Here is a 21,952-nt window from a genome sequence, read left to right as displayed (position 1 = left end):
ATGTTCGCTATTATCGTGGAATGCACATCATTCGTGAGATATGGAATTTAGCACCCCTTACCGGAGATAATGTCATGGATCATTGTTGACCAACCAACTATTTAGCAATAAGGAAAGCACTGGGTACATCAAATATGCGTTGCTATATATCCCAAGGATGCGTCAAATATGTTCCCTTCACGCCCCAAATGCTCTTAACGGACACACGACATACTTATGTATAGACATCCAAGAAAATGCTTGTGATATCGTGCAATCAGAAGCATAGTAAGAATTGTACGGATTGAATGCTTTATCAATTACCAAGGCAGAGTTTACCTAACATTTTTCTTAACAAAGTTTTTGTTGGTATTCAATTAGCATATTTTCTCCGTAGTTTTATTTTTATGAATCGACATTTAACCTAAGTGCGATGTGGACATTCATTAATGTTCCCACCCACCTAGAGGTCAGCAAATCCCCACAATATGGTACAGTTACTAGACACCTCTAAATTGGGTTTTGCGCCATCTCCCGGGGAAAAGTTTATGGACCTTTCTCGGCTATCAATTCCAACAAGCGTCCTGGAAAATGGGTGTCGAGACACGTACGGACAGAACATGCAAAATAAGACAGAGTCCCATCTTGCATTAAGATTAGGTCATTGTAATTGTCCCACGTATATAAAATACCGTTTACATAATCTTTAAGCATAGCAAGGTACTGTTCTACATTCACTGTGTCCCGAATGATATATGAATTCACAACTTTTGTGGATATCATGCCGCACCACACTGACTTTTTTTTTTCTTTCTTCAAGTTTCAGAATTTTCCCATTCCCCCACCAAGTGTAAACATTGGCAAAATTTCGTTTGGTCAAATTTGATGCCTTATGAAATCATCACTATTCATTTCTACTATCCCCTATTTCGTCCAGCTGTACATTGTGTGGAGACAAAATAAGAAGTCCATACAGAACATTTTTGGCTCAACTGTTTCCCAGAATTTTCGGGGCTTCAAAATGTTCATTTGGTTGATGCTCACTTATAACTTTGTGGCATTATTTGATGCATTTGAAATTGGAGTGATACGTTTTTAGAATTGCGTTAAAGGTCACTTCATAATCTTTCTCATATCTATGCCCCTTTTCATTTCTGAGGTATTATATTTAGCGTGCATCCTAATTTGTCACACGCCATATTGGAAATATAGCCGTCGCGGACATACGGAGTTTACGAAACATGTGACAATATACGTGCAAACTATCAGAATTTTTAAAAATGGTCCTAGAACAAACTTACCGTAAATCGTGATTTTCGGTGGAATGACCCTAGGAAGATCCCAGTAATTGACGTGATTTTCTTATTCATGAGAGGGCAGACAGAAAGATGGTTATGGCATGCTTAGATAATACAAGAAGTAAATGGGAAGATCTAGAGGGAAAAAATGTGAAAGTAATATTACTCAATTGAAAACTCGTTAGATGTAGAGTCAACTAGGTTGATCTTTCCAATTTAAATGGAACTAGAAAACCCTGACTTTTGCCTAAATTTAAAGAATAGACGCAACCAGGGCCTCAGAAAACGAAATATAAGGCAGGGCCACATCACATCTCACATCTCACATGAGCATCAGATTACTTGCGTTTGCAAATGCATGCGACTTGACAGGAATATCATCCAAGGATGCAGCCAAAGTTGTAAGTTCTCTGATAATGTAAGTGGTGGGGTTACCAAACAAGATCTAGCGAAAGAGAATAACAGAAGTAAAGTGCAAGGTGAAGGACAGAGGTAACTTTGTATGGAAAAAAAAAAATTGTCAGCATAAAAGCTCTTTATTCCGATGGAAGAAGGGATATAATTATTAATCAAGTAAAGATTGGAAAAAAAATTCACAGGTAGACTGTAATTGAAGAACTTGTTTTCCTTGCAGAGCCATAGTCGAAATACATTAGCCACGTTACACTATCCATCGAAATCAAACCAAATATTGCACGCTATTAAAGAATTAATATGAAAATTGAAAATATAGTAGCTGTTTGCTATGATGGAACTGCGCTGATCACAGAATGAAGGAGTCATTCGGTTGATAAAGAAGGGATTGGAAAACCAGTACAGTGGTGTACGGAATGTCAAAAATATCGTGCAATCACCCTTAAGGAAACGAACTGCGAACTTCCTCGGATTAGGGCACTGCTGGGTCCGCCCGCTGTAATTGTAATCGTTCGCATGTCATATTTGTCATAAGTAACACAGGTACAAAAATCTACTAAGATTTGCCTACACACAGATAAATAATATTTTCCTAGAATATATCAATCTTGGTTTCTTTTTCGTCCGCAGGTATGCAGGATGATTCGCTAAGGTATATCCAAATTTCAGAATATGATTCTTCTAAGAACAGGGAAAAAAAAAGTATATCAAAATACACATAAACCCTCACGGTCTCGGAGATATACAGAATGTTTCAGAATATACTCACTAGACGGCAGGATGTTCATCGTGGAACACGACCAAGTTTTATGCTTGGGGACTATCTCAAAGCTCTGAACATACCTTAGCGCACCACCCTGTATATTAAGAATTTATTTCACACTTTTAGGAGAATCGGCAGGTCACCAAGTCTTAATGTCAAATCCGGGCTGTCCTGAGACTCGCTTCACATATCCTATCTGGAAGTTTGAAATAATAGCCGTGTGATGAGATCTGCATCGTTTCTGCTTAAATAAAATAACGCATTTTACCATGTGGTGTCTATAATATTTTGACGAAGAATTTCAGTTGCGGGGATGTTCCAAGCCCACAGAAATCGAATTCTTCTTCTCACTTTAGTCGACCATTTATCCCACCGAATACTCATTTTGACTTGTTAATACACATCAACGGCTGACACAAGGCACTTGGGGCATCTACACCAACTACACTCCAACCATGGAATTTTAGTACCTACAATTAAGTAATATTACGTCACACGTATAAATTATGATTTCTGACTTTTTTCCTAATCCATCCCATATTTACCATATACGAAGTTTACAGATTCATTAAAATATTAAAAATACGGTAAATTACAAAATTAATAAACATGATGACGAACTAATAAAGGTAACTTTTGCTTACTTCATCTGAGGATGTATGCATCATTCCTCTATATGTTCGGAACTCTGATTGCTTGACAAACTGTTTTAATAATGAAGCTGTCATTTGACCCCATCTGTATGGGACGATTGGATCACAATCTCCGTGGCATTGAAAGTACGGGATGTCTTTGTTGCCAACAGCAGCCTGGAAAGGAAAATATTATAGACACAGACTTTACAAACTCTACTACATTAGAATGCAATACACAAATCGTCTAGCACATCTTCCTTAACTGAACGATATGACTATCATTACAGTGCCAATGTGCTTATCCCAGTGAAAATCATTTCAAGAGCAGCTCCTGTTCTCATTTTTGGTTGCTCCAAGTAACAAAATCGATGAATTTACTGAACTCTCATTTTGACTAGTCCATAAATAAAGACACGATTTTGTGGTAAATAAAAATTCGTAATTTCGTTATAAAAATATGCGTAAAGCGGGATGAAATCGGTGAATAAAATTTCAATGTAAGAACACTCTTTTCCCTCGCAATTACAATTAGTTACCTTTTATTTCCAGACATCAAGCATTATGACATGAACTCATACAGTATTATATTAAACAATATTTGAGTTTTTAAATAAAAATACTAAGCTTCCTCATTGAATAAAAGTATCATTTAAAGAAAGAAAAGAAAAACACGCAGAGAACATTAATAGAATAAAATAACTTTATTGTTCACAGTTTACTTACGCAAATAACACGTAAGCATTGTTTCAAGGTTCTCTGGTGTTCTATTTGTTCTTTTATCGGTAAGTATGTCATTGTAAGAAGGGATAAGCCTCTCCACATCAACATTCGAAACTGATATGTACATTAGTTGGAAACACTTTCCAGCTATTTCTGAATCCTCATCTAACATTCCCCTCAACACTCCTTCCACATCATCCACTTCACCAGCAGATACCGTTTGGAGCTCATTTTGTAACCACATGTAAAATTTCAAAAAATTTATGGTGGTCTATTTTCTCAAAAATGAGAACTTTTATCACATTGCTAGTAATGGTAATGAATAAATCGTAAAAGCGTCGAAAAATTGTCATTTTTGCGTAAATTTCGTGGAATATCGAGACTTGTTGCAAATTTCGCTAATTCGACAGAATTTTGCATTTAATCGCGAGCGTTATATGGCCTAACAAATAATGAAAAATATATATATATATATATATACTTTTGGTACACAACATTTTCGTACAAAAGTGATATATTTCGCGTGTCACCAAAAAAATCATATCTCTATTCATAACTAACGTTACATAAAATTCAATACGCATGTTGGGACTTCTTTACCGATTCACCGAACTACGCACTGCTTCTTCATTAGCAACTTTTTATAAGACTTTAATAACTCCCAAGATCGAATACTGCTCTCCCATATGGGCCATGAAAGCACCTACACATCTCTCCAGACTTGATTCTTTTCTTAATTTCTTCATTGCTATAGTCCGTTTTCGTGTTCCTGCACTTCGAATATTATCTAAGAAGGAATTCTTGCGACATCTTAATATTCAGACTCCTGAAGTACGCAGAATTATCTCTGACCTGAAATATCTACATAAAATAGTTAGTGGAAACTTAAGATCGGAAATATTACTTCAGGAACTATCCTTACGTGTCCCTTCCCGCATCACCCGGAATACCCACCTATTCCATCTTGCCCGTCCTAGGTTGGCTGTTATACAGAGGTCTCTTTTTTATAGAATACCAAACTGTTATAATCAAGTAACAACTGATGTGGACATATTTTCGAGCTACCCAGTGTTTGAAAGAGCAATTAAACGAGCTTTGACGGAATAGTTTTGCTCTTACACTCTTTTTTCTATGTTGTTGTAATTGTTGTCTTGTTTTTCTTTCTTTCTTTTGTTAGCATGTCCTTGTGTAAACTGGCAAAGTTATGCTGTATCTGAGAATTTGTTCAATCAATAAACAAATAAAAATGTAAATACTGACATGTGGGCCATCTAACAATCTTCTCCCTCACATATACTGAAAAAATGCTGTTTCGGTTTATTTAGGTTCCGTAATATTTTTTGGTATATGTAAGTACAGTTCGTTTGATACAACTTTTCCTTTCTGACAGTTGCTTTCCTCTAATTTTTTCCTTTCTACTCGTAGTCATAATCAAGCAAGAACTGTTTCTATGGCAACAGCACGTTCAGCCAATGATAGGGGACTCATTTCTCTCGCTATGCAATGGTAAACATTCCACCTCTCCGCACGTTGCCAATTTGAATATAAACAAATGCAGATTGTTTTAGTCCAATATCACTTGAGTAGTGGACCTGCTGGTTACTGAGAGCATTCTTTTTAGTTCTCTTTTAGCTATCATTCAATTTTATAAAACTGAGATTTACTGGCAGTGAATAATGTCGTATCTCAATACCCGATGCGAAAGCTGACAACACAGCATTGAGCACCACGTGCGCGCAGCGAGCTGTCAGGAAGGACACGTAACGTTAGTATCAATTGCAGTATAATATAAAAAAAATAGTTGGACAACATCATGATTTACATTTTACTTAATGTTAGCTCTGAAGGTAAGAACAGGGTAGGCTCTGCAGTGATTTCTCGGGGATAAACCCATATTAGGCATATCATTTATTTCATAATACTACATTCAAGGCAACGATATTTGAAATGAAATGAAATCTTTAAGTTTAACGTCCCACGGTTATGCCAGTTAGGCTAAAGGAGACGGTGATAATGAGAAATGAGTGAAATGGTGGAATGAAGAGTGGGAGGAAACGGTAGAACCCCGAGAAAACCCATGAGCATGGTGTTTGTCCACCACAAAGTCCACACGGCGCGAGCTGGGATCGAACCAGGGACCCCAAGCACCGGAGGTGAACGCTTTACCACTGAGCCATCGCGCCCCCCTCAACGATATTTGAATCAAAGATTACTTCTTCAAATTTTGAAACTTTTTTTTCTCGAAAAACATGAACATGTAATAACTTATAACTTACAAAGAGTGAAAAAGTTATTTGACTGGACAGGGATTCGAACCCAAGATCTCCGGCATATCATGGCGATGCGTTAACTACTACGCCACCCAGTCCACTTTCCAGAACAGCCAAACACTCCCTCACTCCTGCAGGCGGTTTTCTCTACTCAGACCATATGAACTATGATACAGCCTAGCTGCTGTGCTCCAACAATCTACTGTCCATATATTAAGAACACCTTTTGACGGTTGTGATTTTATATATTAATGAAAGGGAGGAAACAACCGATTTAAACTTATTTTTACAAACCACAATCCTCTGTAGGTGCGAATTCAAAAACTTACAAAGAATAAAAACGTGATTTGACTGGTCGGGGACTCGAACCTGGGATCTCCGGCATACAGTGCCGATGCGTTAACCACTAATAAAGGTTAAATCGGTCGTTTCCTCCTTTCATTAATGCGCAAAAACTTATATTTGAACTATTTGAAGTTCATCGGTGAGAAAAACCGATAAATCCCAATCTTATCTGGCTACGCTTTCTGGCAAATATACAAGAAGAAACCTTAATGAAAGCCAAGAACAATACTTTATACTCTCCTAATCACTGCACAATTGGGCATACACAATTAATTATAATGTCACATTGAGAAGAGAGAAAACATACCATAAGTTACCAACGCAGATGACAGTGCTTCCCCAAATAGTATAGTACAATCACAGCAATTTAAACACAGTTAAGTATTTTTTATATCAACTTACATCACCCTAATTTGATACTTCACTTTGTGTGAAAACAGAATTTAGTTTACATTTGAAGGGTACGGGAAAAAAAGAAGGAATATCACAAAACTGCATATTCGAGAAAACTGCGATTTAATATTGAAAACCGCGTAAGAAGAATAGGGTTAGTTACAACTTTTGCCCCTTTTTACATCTACGTATGCATGGCATACAGTCAAATAGTACTAAGAGTCACCAACAGATAGGACAAAGCACCCGAAAAAGCACATACATGGACATTCCTTGTTTTTTCCCCTTACCCTTCATTTATATTTTCTATAGTAGTTTTAATAACAAATATATTGAAATGTTATCTATCTTCATTCAACTCCTTCGTAGCGCCAATTAAAAAAAAAAAAAAAAAACGAAAGAGAAATAAGAAAGAAAATATAAAATAATAGAGAAAGAAAACTTTGCCAAGATCAACTGACTGCTGTATACCGTATACTGTATATCGTATAATCTGGATGTTTCTATTACGTGTTATGTTTGGATTGTTAAATACAGTACCAGTATCCAAACGGAAGTATACAAGAACTTGCTTCATCAACTTACCCCGCATTCCACAGTGCATCGGAAATGAACAACTTAATATGCTGTTATGCAGCATTAACTTGTTTTACATTTCACTTTAACCTCCCTTTTAAAAAAAAAATCTCTACACAGTATTTCAAAAAGCTTATCAAGATATCACTATACGAAAATAGTTGGACAGATATATATATATATATATATATATATATATATATATATATATATATATATATCAAGAAATGAAGATCTCCAATATTTTATGTCTAACTCATAAGGTAGTTCTAAAATATTCAAGGCTTTAACGTCACAATTATAGCCATCTTCTGAATATTACTTTTTATTACGTAACTAATGCCTTACTGAACAAACAAGAAAGATCTTCATTTCTTTATACATATACAGTATATTATATCTATATCTATCTATCTACCTATATATATATATATACTGTATATGTATAAAGAAATGAAGATCTTTCTTATGTCCATAAAAACAAATCCTCGATTTTACTTGGTTATAAAATGAAAACCTTGCGGAATATTGTGTTAATTCTTTAGGTAGACGTGTAACAATCATAAAGTTTTATGTGATATGTGTTCATTACAAGCACTCAATATGTGCCCCACCTGTCACACGGCAAATATCTAGGCGATAATCGAGCTGCAGCTGGTGTGTGTTAGAATTCCACACAACGAAGAGTGTTGTGTCTGTTCAACGTGCGTTCAGGCACAAATTTGATGTGGAACCACCTTCGCACAAGTTAATTTTGAAGTGATACAATGATTTCGTCGAAGGGTGTATCTGTGACAAGCGAAAAGGGCATTCTGGCCGACCAACAGTCGACCAGCTTGATTATCGGCTAGATGTTTGCCGTTGACAGGTGGGGCACACACTTTGAGTGCCTGTAATGAACATACATCACATGAAACTTTATGAGTTGTTACACGTCTACGCAAAAAATGAACACAATACGAGGGCCACCATTTATATTTTGTCTAACAATTAAAAAAAAAACAGTAATTTGTCATTCAAAATTGATTTATTGTTTTTCGAAATATTATCCTTTATGATCAATACACTTTTGCATTCGTTCGAACCATTTGTCAAAGCTTTTTTTTTTTTTTTTTTTTAACCAAATCAGAACCGTACGGCGGATGACCCATCAATTCGATTTTTTGAGTGTTCAAATAGTAGGTTGTTAGACGAGATGTGTGAAAGCTCGCACTGTCTTGATGAAGAATGATCCGACGGCGCTTGTTTGTTTTCCGTATTTGACCGAAGACCTCCAGCAAACAAATTGTTGTGTACCATTCAGAGTTGACCATTCTACGTTTCTCTAAAGGCATATTTGCCACATGACCAGTTTTCCCGAAAAAACAGCCGAACATTTGTTTCGATGTGCTTTGAGCGCGAACAACTTATTGGATTTGGTTCATCGTGAAACACCCATACAGTCGACTGCTGTTTACATCCGGCTTATATGCATATATCCATAATTCGTCACCTTTTACAATCTTATATACGTCTTTTGAAACATCGCCATTGTATTTATTGAGCATTTGTGTGCACCAATCGACGGGAGCTTCTTCTTGAGTTTTTGTCAAATTATGTGGAATCCAACGAGAACAAACCTCCCTCACAGCTAAATGATCATGTAATATTTTATATATGCTGGTGGAACTAATGCCTAGGGTTGCCTCAATCTCACAGTATGACACATATGACACAGTATTAGGTTTTGCACAGCAACATTGTTTTCTTGAATAACAACTGATTTTGGACGACCTTCGCGAATTTCGTCAGTGAGTGAATGGCGGCCACGAGTGAAATCGTTATACCAGCGTTTCACAGTGGCAAAGGATGGAGCTTCATCGCCAAATGTGGAAGTAAGTTGATCGATGCACTCTTGTCATGATAATCCACGTCGAAAATCGTAATAAATCATCGCACGAAAATTTTCACGAGTTAATTCCATGTTTCTGTTGTCACGCAATCTTCAAGTCAACGTAAACAACACAAATAAAGCTACTGACAAAACATTCGAAGTACGTTATGGTCAACTATGTCAAACGTTTCTATGCAAACACAAAATAACGCCTAACTACAATCAGTGTTGCCAAGGCTCAAAATATAAGTAGAAGCCCCCGTGTGTGTATATATATATATATATATACTACTGTATTTCTTCTATTCAGCCACTTGCCGAAATAATCATTTATCGTCATGTTGCTTAAAATAAGCATCTCCTACCCAACAGAAACAAATGTTGTACAGCAGCGTTTCTCAAACTGCGGTCCGCGGACCATAAATGTTCCTTGAGGTATATCTTTGAGGTCCTCTTAGAATGAACATTAGTACCAAAAAAGACAAAAAAATAAAATTGAAATGAACTGCGTATCATACGCCATAGCTAAAAATCTCAAGCACGTATATATTATATAAATAATAGATTATATACGGTAAATATTATACGAATTCTAACAGCTTATGTAGATGAATTATTACAAAATATTTTGAATAGCCTTATTCAATTATTTAAAAAATTAATATGAATCTTCTATTAACATAAATATAATATGAAAGTAAATTTCAATAAATACTATTTTAAAAAAACATATGTATACTAGTATAGTGATAAATGCTCAAAACATTGAGAACAAAAATGATAAATTTGCTTTTGAAGGAGATAACAGTAGAGTGGTCAGCTGAATATTCTAACTAATGGAAAAGATCCCCCCTCTTTAAGGAAGTTCGAGAAACGCTACTGTAGAGAAAACAACATGTATTCTACGTTACTTAATAAGTTTGTGAGATCAGCACAATATTTGAAGACAACATATACTCACTCCTGGAAACTGCTTATGAAGTGGGAGCCAACAGGAAAGGGCTATGACTCCTGCCAGCTGCTTTGTAAAATTAAGGGCGGAGTACAGGGCGAGGGCGCCACCTTGAGAGAACCCTCCAAGTACAATTCGATGGGAAGGAATACCGCTTTTGATCTCCTGCTCGATCATTCCGTGGACAATGCCAGTGGCTCGCTTAATTCCTTCTTCGTCTTCGGGGCCATTCGGGTCAAGAGTTCGCAAATCAAACCTAAGCGGAACAAACAAGCAATATATTGTATGTGATCTTAATTACCTTATACATTAATTAACAGTATAAGATTAAACACTGACACTTACTATGAGGCAGTTATAATTAACAGAAATACAATTATAGTCACCTGCTAATGTGATAGAAGTAGTACACAATAACAATAAAATAGCTACATATAGAAATTACATTAAATCTGAGTTTTACGTCCCACGATTATGCCGGTTAGGCTAAAGGAGACGGTGATTATGAGAAATGAATGAAATGGTGGAATTAAGAAAGTGGGAGGAAACGGGAGATCCCCGAGAAAACCCACGAGCACGGTGTTTGTCCACCACAAAAGCTACATATAGAGACTCTAAATTAAAAATTAAACTAAACAAATTAAAGTATATTTAATATTCATCCTAATAATAAACGGCAAACAACTAAATCTATACGTCACGCTACCCCAATAATAAACACTCATGCTAATAGGTGCCCTTAGCTCCCTATTGTTTGCTATTCAATGAATTAAATCAATACAATACTGTATATAACAAAGTCCTTGAATGGAGGACATGCGTCAGCTTTTTGGAATTCGCATGGGATAATTTCCATTGATTATCTTCAAAACAGAAAAACAATCAACGGCGAGTATTATGCAAACTTATTGCAATGTTTGAGTGATGAAATTATGAAAAAAGGACAGATTTGGCAAAAAAAAAAAAAAAAAAAGTGTTATTTCATGAAGACAATGCACCAACCAGTTCACACATCCGTTATTGCGAAGGCCAAAATCAATGTTAAAGTTTGAATTGCTTCCTCATGCACCCTATTCGCCAGACGGATTATTTTATCTTTCCAAATTTGAAAAAAATGCTCGATGGTAAAAGATTCGTCAACAATGAAAAGGTAAGAGTTTGTGGTTGATGGCTACTTTGAGGAACTCGACGGTACAGGTATTGAACATCACTGGGAAAAGTGTATCGAACTAAAAGGAGACTATATTGAGAAATAAAGATAGTTTTCCCTTTTGTGTGTGTGTGTGTGTGTGTTTTCTTTGTTAGGTGGGCTACTTTTGGGGACCCTCTCGTACTTTACGGATTTTCAACAATCCAATGGGTTTACAAGTTACTTGCCATTATGAAAAATTGTGTACGTAGGTCAAACCATACGGAATAGCTGAACATGTTCAATTGTTCATGCTACCAGGATTTTCAATTCTCAACAATTATCTGCAACGTCTTAGGAAAGATAAACATAATATTGCTAATGTGCGCTTAATGGAAAATGGAAAAGCTATGCCTGAACACAAAATTAAGGGTCTTTTTTACATTCAAAAATTAAACCCTACACTCAACCTGAACAAAGGTGAAATTAATCCAATTTGGAGTGATCTTTTCCTCTCATACTGCCAGCAATTGAAAAGAAAGAAAGAAAATATTAACAGTGAATACTGAATAGTGACTAGCTTTTTAATAAGTTCTAACATTTCATTTGCCATAGGATTCTGTGACATGAAATGGTGCATTTACTTCTAAACATTTTTTTATCCTTTTTCACCTTCCGCATGTTTTTAACTTTTTAACCTTTATTCACACTTAAGAAAGCTGAAAAAAATCTGCTGATGATGAGTACAGTGATCCTCGAAAATTGTTTGGATTACAGTAGTGAGTATGAAACATTTTATTTTACTTGCTATAATAAATTCTGAATATATTTTAAGTACTTACCAAGACGGCATTCGAAAACCCGCATTTAAAGTTACAGGCATTGTTTGACTGAAACACAAAAAGAAATACAAATCATTAAAACTCAAAACTATCAACAATAAAATTACCAATAATCAACAATAAAATTATCAATAACAGACACTGATATGAAAGCTGAATTTAATATGAACAAAAATAACATCTAATGTTGATTGTCCTTGTGTCATAGAAACTGCTTAAAATTAATTGATATACAAAGTTGGTTGTGTATTAGCTACATTACACCTTTTAAGAAGATTGATTATCTCTATAATTTTTAATTTCAGAAATTACAGGATTCTCAATTTATAATCACAAGTCTCCCGTTGTCATTGGCACAAACAACATCTTTATACATACCCAACTGCTTATAGGTTGAAACGCCATCTCTGTAATAATCACGTTTCTGAAACAATATCACAAATTAAAAATAAGCACTGGCCTTGTATGCATTTTATTATTGTATCCTTGTATCCAATGCTTAATTTTAATCGATAATTATAGGTGCCTTCCATTTCAACTCAGGAAAAAAAAAAAAAAAAGTACCATCACCATCTCAGATATTGTTGAAACTTTTTAATAGCAACTAGACATGTTTTTAAGAGATCCATATTTTTTATTTTGTCGAAACAAATATTCCCGACAAGTAATGGGCCATCAAAGGCGGGGAGTACAATTTATGAATTGTAGAAGACATGGAAAATGGTCAACTTCGGAGCCCTACCATTCAGCTATGGAGACAGGTAGAGTTATAATTCTTGTGGTATGTACATAGGGATATAAATAAACTATATTTTATTATAGTTTGGTTTGCGCATGCGTTTCTTTTTGTACATAAATTAGTAAATGAACGTTAGTTTATCTGAGAAGTCGAAGTTTGCGAATTTTTTTCGAGCACTTCCGGTTCGAATTTTAAAATTCTGTTTTCACGGTTGATAAGACCTAGTTACCCGCTTTCCGAAAAAAAAAAAAAAAAAAAAAAAAAAAAAATTATCGCTTCTGTGTGCAGCTGTTCCATTGCAACAAAAATATCGAGAAATTGTCCAATTTTCAAAAATCGCCATTTTTGGACGCCATTTTCTCGAAAATACCTTTTTTTTTTTTTTAAATTCTGAAATTTTATCAGATAGTTAAACTTTACATGAATAATAAACACACCAAATACCATTCTCGACCAATGCGTCATGAACTAACTACAGCCTTTAGAAGTTAGCAAAATTTCGTTAACTTTGATGTCACAGTTGACAACACTGGAAACAATCAAAGTGCAATAATTTGATGATGTTTGTGATTCACATTCATTAAATAACGAACAAAAGTTGTTTCCTGACTGCTTTTTATTATTTTGATCAAAAATGCTCTCTGAAATAGTAAAATGAGCCTTCCCCCCCCCCCCCCTACTCATCCGTTTTCTTAAACCGAAGTAACCTGAGGTGGAAATTACGATTACGAAACACACAAATTTTAAGTTCACTTACTTAAAATGGTCTTCGGAAACAAAATTTCACTGTCCTTTTTTTTTTTCACATGAACCAATCATTTGCTTGCTTGGTGTCTTCGCTAATAGCGTGTAACCGTGCAGATGCTTCAATAGGTGTTGGTGCACTCACAACTCGTAGCACATTGCCGATAGTCACAAAATACTTATTTTCTTATGCTCTTTTGGAAACCTGTACCATGCTGAAGGTCCATGTGGAAAAATAAACAGCACTTCAACTTCACGTAATTTATGATTTATTCATATTTCTGCTACCCACCACTGGTTATCATATATACATGTAACAAAAGTTCCTTTTTGCAGACTTCCTAAAATCTACTCTTTGAATTGCAGAAGCTCGATTTTGGGGGAAGCATTAAGTTAGTTTATGGTGACCCGCTACTGACACAGAGTGTCTATCGGTCACGAAAGTCATGAAAAAGTCACGAAATCAGAAAACGGTCATGAAAGTCAAGAAATTTAACTTTTGGGTCATGATTTATTATTATTATTATTATTATTATTATTATTATTATTTGTACAAATATTATAGATTGAAAAATTTTGTTCTATAAAACGTCCCAATCCAGCACCAAAAATGTCTATGGTCGGCTTTAGACGCTACCAAATCGCAAGCAAAGCGCGCTTCTATTGCAAGCATGAAAATTCGGCCCAATCCACACCCAAATTTGCTCTAGAGAATGTTACTAAATTTATGGTTTGGAAATGAAAAGGTCACGAAAAAGTCGCGAAATTTAATTTTGGAATTTTAGTAGACACCCTGTTCCATAAAAATTTCCCCATTTTGCGAAAGCCAAAGGTGACTTCGTTGAATACCAGTTACCGGTTGCACACTTTTTCATTCTTGCATTTTTTATTTATTTATTTTTTTTCTTTCTTCGAAAATTGTCGAATTTAGTTCCAGGCAATAAAACGAGAGTAATACCCGGAGTTTGTACTTACACTATACTCACGAATTCTTCTGCAGTTTTAATAATGTGTATCCGTTTTTGCCTAAGATTAAGCCGCGTTGCCACATTCTTTACAACCCCTCGAATACCGTCGCAGAGACTCTTGCATGGCCGGTTTCACTGAAAAACCACTGCTTTATCGGACCTGTCTGCATCTCGAACATCTGAAAGCGATTATTAAAGTGAGATCCAGCACCATCAGAAATCACGGACACGGTTTGGGAAATTGTAGACACTTATTTTCACGTATTCGAACCCTTTTCTATAACTTATATTTTCGCTTTTCTTCGAGTATTTTTAGAATCTAGTCTATGGCTATGAGTACATGGGCCGAATCTTGTGTTTTGTCATCGCTTATTACAACAAAACTGTCAGTTGTTTCATAATAATATACCACTGCCGTAAAGATGGAAATTTGCTCGTTTTCCGGTGATAACTCTGAATTTCACTTTGCAGAATAACAGTCCAGTTTTCAGCGAAGTCCACATGAAGTAAAATAGAATTTGTATCTTGAAATTTTATACGATGCCTTTCGATAGCAATTAATTCTCTTTGGATCTTCTTGATGTAGTCATGAATTACAATTCTTACAGTTAAACCAGCAACGTACGATACGAAAACAGAAAGTGGCACAGTTTATATATATATATTAACGGGATCATTGTTTTCCCATATGGCATACGTAACACTTTCATCTTCATCAGGATCAATAATTAAAGATTCCACACTTATTTCATCCACTAGAGGACATGCACCACATTCTTGAAGAAGATAGCTGTCATTTTCTACGGATCATACTACTAAAGAAAATAGGTCACTCATGACAGCTACAATACAGGCTGCACCTTTGATTTGTTGTAACGCAGTAGCAGCTAACTTAAAATTTGCACGATATACACACACACCCACACACACAGTTCCCTCGTAGGTTGCGGACTGACCCACTTTGGTCGAATACTATAAAATTTAGAGTGACCCATTCTTATGCTCGGATTGTTCTGTTTAAAAAGTCCGTAAATTTCGTTGATGGAACGCGTAAGAAAACGTTTCGATTTTTAAACTTTTTGTCTATCTTCGATCACTGTAATGACACCGCACTTATAGGGACTTTGTCTGGAGCATTCCAAATCATCACTGAGGTAGTAGTTCTGGCTTTTTATAGATGATCAAAATTTATTGGATGGCCGTTTCAAGTAAACTTAAAATTTGTGTGTTTCGTAATCATAATTACCAGCTCAGATTATTTAGGTTTAAGAAAACGAATGAGTAGGGGGGGAGGCTCATTTTACTATTTCAGAGAGCATTTTTTATTAAAATAATAAACAGTCAGGAAACAATTTTGTTCGTTATTTAATGAATGTGAATCACAAACATCATCAAATTGTGGCACTTTGTTTCCAGCGTTGCCAACTGTGACATCAATTTAACGAAGCTTTGCTAACTTCTACAGGCTGTAGTTAATTCATGACGCATTGGTCGAGAATGGTATTTGGTGTGTTTATTATTCATCTAAAGTTGAACCATCTGATAAAATTTCAGAATTTTAAAAAATGGTGTTTTCGAGAAAATGGCGATTTTTGAAAATTTAACAATTTCTCGATTTTTTTTTCGACGAAACGGTTGCACACAGAAGCGATACATTTTTTTTTTCGGAAAGCAGGTAACTAGGTCTTACCAACCGTGAAAACAGAATTTTAAAATTCGAACCGAAAGTGCTCGAAAAAAATTCGCAAACTTCGACTTTTCAGATAAACTGATGTTCATTTATTAATTTATGTACAAAAAGATACGCATGCGGAAACCAAACTATAATAAAATATAGTTTATTTATATCCCTATGTACATACCACAACAAGAATTATAACTCTACCTGTTTCCATAGCTGAATGGTGGGTCTCCGAAGTTGACCATTTTCCATGTCTTCTACAATTCATAAATTGTACTCCCCGTCTTTGATGGCCCATTACTTGGCGGAAATTTTTTTTCGCCAAAACAAAAAAAAAATATGGGTCTCTTAAAAACATGTCTAGTTGCTATAAAAAAAAAGTTTCAACAATATCTGAGATGGTGATGGTGTATGCTCTGCCTGAATTGAAATGGAAGGCACCTATATGCATCCTATAGTGTCCCTTAACAAATATCATAACTTCCACTGCTTCGATACTTCCAACATCAGTATAATTAATTTGTTTCCTTCATTAACAAAACTATCAGTTTATTCATATGTACAGAAAACAAAACATGGTTCACACTGAAATTCTGATACTGATTCTCCTGCCTATCCACGACTAAGTACAGTCATGTCCAAAATGATTGTCGCATATCTATAACTGTCTTATTGTGGGAATATAATTTGATAATTATTTTGCAGGTACTTCTAATACAGTTACTATGTGTATAATCGGGAAGTGTATATTTGTTGTAAATATCACAGGAAAATAATTATAAATACGGAAATTACAGTGAGTAAACCAAAATGTTGCTAAATGGACAAGAAAGGTTTTTCTTCGTTATATTATTGTTATTTACTGCTCTTTTGACATGAAATTTATCACATACATGTCTGTCGATTATATACATACTAACATTGTAAGAAATATCGGACGAAATCGTTACCAAATTACATTTCTACAACAAAATATTTATTGGCATGCGACAATCATTTTGGACATGAGTACGTACAATGACACTGCGAATGACACTAAGTAAATACTGACTCATGACACTGCAAACATTATCATTTATGGTTACTTTTACAATTAAAAAAAAAAAAAAACGCCATTTTTAAATCGGGTTCTACTATCCCCATAGCCGTCCAACGCCATTTTTTTAAATTTGTTAACACAGTATAAGCTTAGTTTCTTATTGTAAATACTTATTATGGGTCAAACCGAAATACGATAAAATACTAATACCAAACAATAATTATTCACTAACCGAAATTGTCGTACCTCGGAATTTTGAATACACTTACAAACGTAAACAGGTAATCATATATCATAATTTGGCCTGTTTCTCTGGTTATCTACAGTCAACAAACTTTTTTTTTTTTTTTTTTTTTTTTTTTCATAGCATCGGATTTTTCGATTTATTTCTTTCAAAGCTTGAAGTTTTAATTCCGCAAGTTTCTTTACTTATGCAGATTGTTATATATATAAATTGTATAAATTGTATCCATATATCTGGGGTCTTCGCAGACACCAGTCATGATTATATTTAACTATTTCGTCTTTTGTTGTTGTTGTTGTTGGGGATGTTGAATGACATATCTTTCTACGATATTTCGACCTGACTTTTATAATTTTTCTTATCCTGCGCTATATTATTTACAAATTATATGAAGTTTTAGTAGTAAAACCGTATTTTGTCAATCTGGGTCCATGCGGATCCCAGTGATTTCCATGTTATCATATAACACAAAGAGAGACACGATGTAGATTTATGTATTATTATACATATATTGGCAGCCTACGTATTAAATTCTTCACATCCACTGACGAATTTTGACTTTTTTTCCAAATGGAACTTTCGAAATTTCATGGATGCATTTTAAAAATTAGGGATGCTAGCCTTTGTATATCACTTAGGTGTAGGGTCGGATGTGACATGCATAAAAACGAAACTTGATTCTTCTCATGTAAACACCTCCATCCGACATTTTGTCACCCATGACCTACGTAATTGCACATAAAATCACACATAGACCTTTTTTTTCTTTATTTATTTATTTCGTTTTAGTTTATGTCCGACCAAGTAAGGTAGAGACATTATAGAAGAACCTTAGAAAATAATATTTATTTTATATATTTATTTCTATTTTATTTTACTTATTTATTTAATTTTTTTATTAAGAAACGGGCAAGCACCAATTCAGGAATGTAAATCTCTCGGTATGACATGCCTGGATTCAAAACTACATGTTGTGTTGAGACACTAGAAACTATCTCTACTGGAAAAGAAATAATATATAATACTCTTCGGGAAAGTGTTTTACTCTTCCTATTTGTTGATAGCAGGTTATTTTCTTATTATATTACAATTAAGATGCCTTGTTAGGTTGTGATAAGTATTTGTAAAATATAATTAGCATCTTGCTCCTATTGAGACGTCACTTGAGAGGTGAATATCGGGATTGTTGTCGAAGAAAACAACACTTATATATAAAACGTAATGACATTTTGGGGGCACAATAACTTCGAGAAACATCTGTACTGGAAACGTCTTAGGCTGCAGTTATACTCGATTAGAATTTGTACAAAATTTTGTCACGTACGAACTCTAACGAATTAAACAAATTAATTGATGTTCAAAGTAATGGTGGGTATAAAAACCACTTTTTCGATTATTAGAAAAATAAACCGGTTTTTGGAAACTTCAGGGAACTTATTTTGAAAACCGGTTTCGGCTTTCTATTAAAAACAGATTTGGGTGAAATATCAGGTTTTTCTACAAACCGGTTTCCAGTTCTATAAAAATGTTTTTTTCCATTCTTAATTTATAGACGCGGTTAAATTACTTCCATCGCACTTCCGTGAATAAGCATCTACGAACGTTAGTTACACCAAATTTCTTACGAATTCTGATGCAGTGTAGCTGCTACCATACATGTTACTTTCACACTCTTTCTATTACTGATCTTAAATTTTCTTTAGCTTTCGATTTCGAACTTAATTTGTTTTTACAGCTATTTTTAATTTCATACCTTTTTATAAGGTTAAACATTGCCTGCTTTCGTCAACAGTAGTTTTCCTATATTAGTATATTATTATTATTAGTGTTATTATTTCTTTTATATTATTATTATTATTATTATTATTATTTTTACAGGTTGTTAGTCATTAGTAATACTAACTGCCTAACCTAACCTTCACAACCGGTTATAAATGAAGGAGCCGTAAGTCACATAGTTCCTAAGTTTACAACAAATTGTAAATTAAATAACTTGAAGAAATTTAAACAATAATAAATGCCATAGATTTTGTGTGTGTGTGTGTGTAACTTAAGTAAAACCCACCTGAAAATGTTCAGTTCCTCTGAAAACTGTTTACGTTACAGACATGTCCACAATATAAGAATATCCAACACAAAAATGTGCCCAACTCTCAGGCACTTGCAACCTTCATCTTTCTTTGAACAATACGGTCTTATACAGGATATTTCTGATATGTTTCAACATTCTTATAGATAATGCACGATGGCCTTGAAAGGTTTGTTAATATCGAAATATAGAATTCTTTTCTTTTTTTCCTTTTTTTTTCCTTTTTTTTTTTTTTTTAATGGGAAATTATTCATCGTGTTACTCGGAGGGTCTGTATGGATGCAACCATGAAAAGAACAAAAATCACGATTCCGGTCTTCATTGTTCATATCAAAGTTAAATAATGCTTAACTCTACTAAAAAATAAATCCAATAATTTATTAGTACTTACGCAGTAGGGCATATAACTTTCATGTGAGGTGGTCTTATAGCTGCCATAGCACTTGCCCAACCATGACTGAAAGCAAAGAAAAAATTAAAATACAAAACACTCAGGATATTAGCTTCTTACATCAAAGTTTTTTGTCAAAATTACTATAGGCTATATTATTTTCGTATAAAGAAAATCCACAAAATATTCAATGTAGTTCTGTTATTGTAACGTAAACTAATTTAATCTCTATGATTTACGAAACAACATCTAAATTTCATCGACGTAGAAACAAAATCCCGCTCCCAGCCCTATTGTTTCTTGATGCATTTTAGTGATGCCGTTCTTATCTGTTTGAATATGAAGTTCTGTATTGAATGAAATGAAATGAAATCTTTGAGTTTTATGTCCCACGGTTATGCCGGTTAGGCTAAAGGAGACGGTGATGATGAGTAATGAATGAAATGGTGGAATGAAGAAAGTGGGAGAACCCCGAGGAAACCACGCACACGGTGTTTGTCCACCACAAAGTTTACTTGGCGGGGGCTGGGATCTAACCCGGGACCCCAAGCACCAGAGGTGAACGCTCTACCACTGAGCCACCGCGGCCCCAAAAGTTCTGTATTGATGTTCCTTCACCTAAAATCTAAGTTCAACCGAAAATTCATTGAAGATACATTAATATAGAACTTAATGAGAAAACAAGGAAGAAGAAAATAAGTGTCAATATTGGACTTACCGCAGAAAGCTTCACAATATTGAATTACCGAACAGTTTCGACAGGATCGCCTATCTTCACCTGGTCCTAATGGATTTAATAGATGATGTTTTGATTTAACCACTGAGGAAGATAAGAGAACCTATCGAAACTTCGAGAGTACTCAACAGTTTCGATAGGATCGCCTATTTTCTTCAGCGGTTAAATCTATCACGTTCAGGTGAGATTTTGATTTAGTCGCTGGGAAAGATAGTTGATCCTTCGAAACTGTTCGGTTATTAATATCACTAAGCTTGAGGTAGTATTTAATTAAGCGTAAATTCATTTTTATAAGCACAAATATAAGCGTATATTTTTTTTAACTACAAAATAAATAACAAGGTGTTACTACCCAATTACGATCTACATCTTTCATTTTTATAAGCACAAATATAAGCGTATATTTTTTTTTAACTACAAAATAAATAACAAGGTGTTACTACCCAATTACGATCTACATCTTTCATTCCATACCATACACATTTCACATATGCATCACTTCATTTTTAAGTATAATAATAGTCAACATAGACTGCATTATTATGTAATCATTATGATATATATCGTAGGTTCCATTCATCTGCCACGCTTTATTTCACATATTGGTCCCTGCTTCTGAAAAACTAAAGAAGCCACAACTGTCTGTTCCTATTAGATATGTTTGTTTAAAAGCTCGAACGCATATATTACTACTAATTTTCGTATTTTGTATAGAAACTGTATTTCTGATGAGTTGATGTTTCACTATAAACTCTCCATTAATATTTAGTACCGGTATCAATCTCATATTCCTGCTAGCTTTATTTATTATATTACAGCACATATTCATAACAAAGCAACTAACTTTGTGCCTCTGTCTTTTTCTTTTAATTGGATATTTTTTCCTCTCTGGGAACGTCGTCTGCACCATTTTTGTTGCATTACCACATCCTTTCCTTTGCATCTCCTATTGTAGTATTTGCTATCCTATAAAGAACAATTTACCTAGAATATTCCGTGAACTCAGTTTGGGTTTTTAATATCATGTGACGTTCGTCACTATTTTTTAGCAGTTCACTCACTGTTTTCGTGAAACTATTATTATTGAATTTAACGATTTACATGGAGTTCCACCATTGTCTTTTGCTGTCAC

At 34.6% G+C, this 21,952-nt stretch overlaps 1 protein-coding gene across 1 annotated transcript in view; it reads right to left on the bottom strand.

Moving 5' to 3' along the window:
• The window catches only part of Apt1 (Acyl-protein thioesterase 1), a 41,101-nt gene that overhangs the window by 8,372 nt on the left and 10,777 nt on the right, over positions 1-21,952 (bottom strand). Inside the window, exons 3-6 of the mRNA XM_081746821.1 lie at positions 20,085-20,150; positions 12,190-12,237; positions 10,228-10,474; positions 3,099-3,263 (exon numbers count right to left, since the gene is read on the bottom strand). Of these exons, the coding sequence (XP_081602947.1) occupies positions 3,099-3,263; positions 10,228-10,474; positions 12,190-12,237; positions 20,085-20,150 (526 nt within the window). The remainder of the gene's footprint in view (positions 1-3,098; positions 3,264-10,227; positions 10,475-12,189; positions 12,238-20,084; positions 20,151-21,952) is intronic.

Source organism: Thermobia domestica, chromosome 18 (assembly GCF_964235325.1).
Source record: "Thermobia domestica chromosome 18, izTheDome1.hap1.1, whole genome shotgun sequence".
Lineage (NCBI taxonomy): Eukaryota > Metazoa > Arthropoda > Insecta > Zygentoma > Lepismatidae > Thermobia > Thermobia domestica.
Note: the sequence above shows the minus strand (reverse complement) of the source record. Positions and strands in the feature narration are given on the sequence as shown.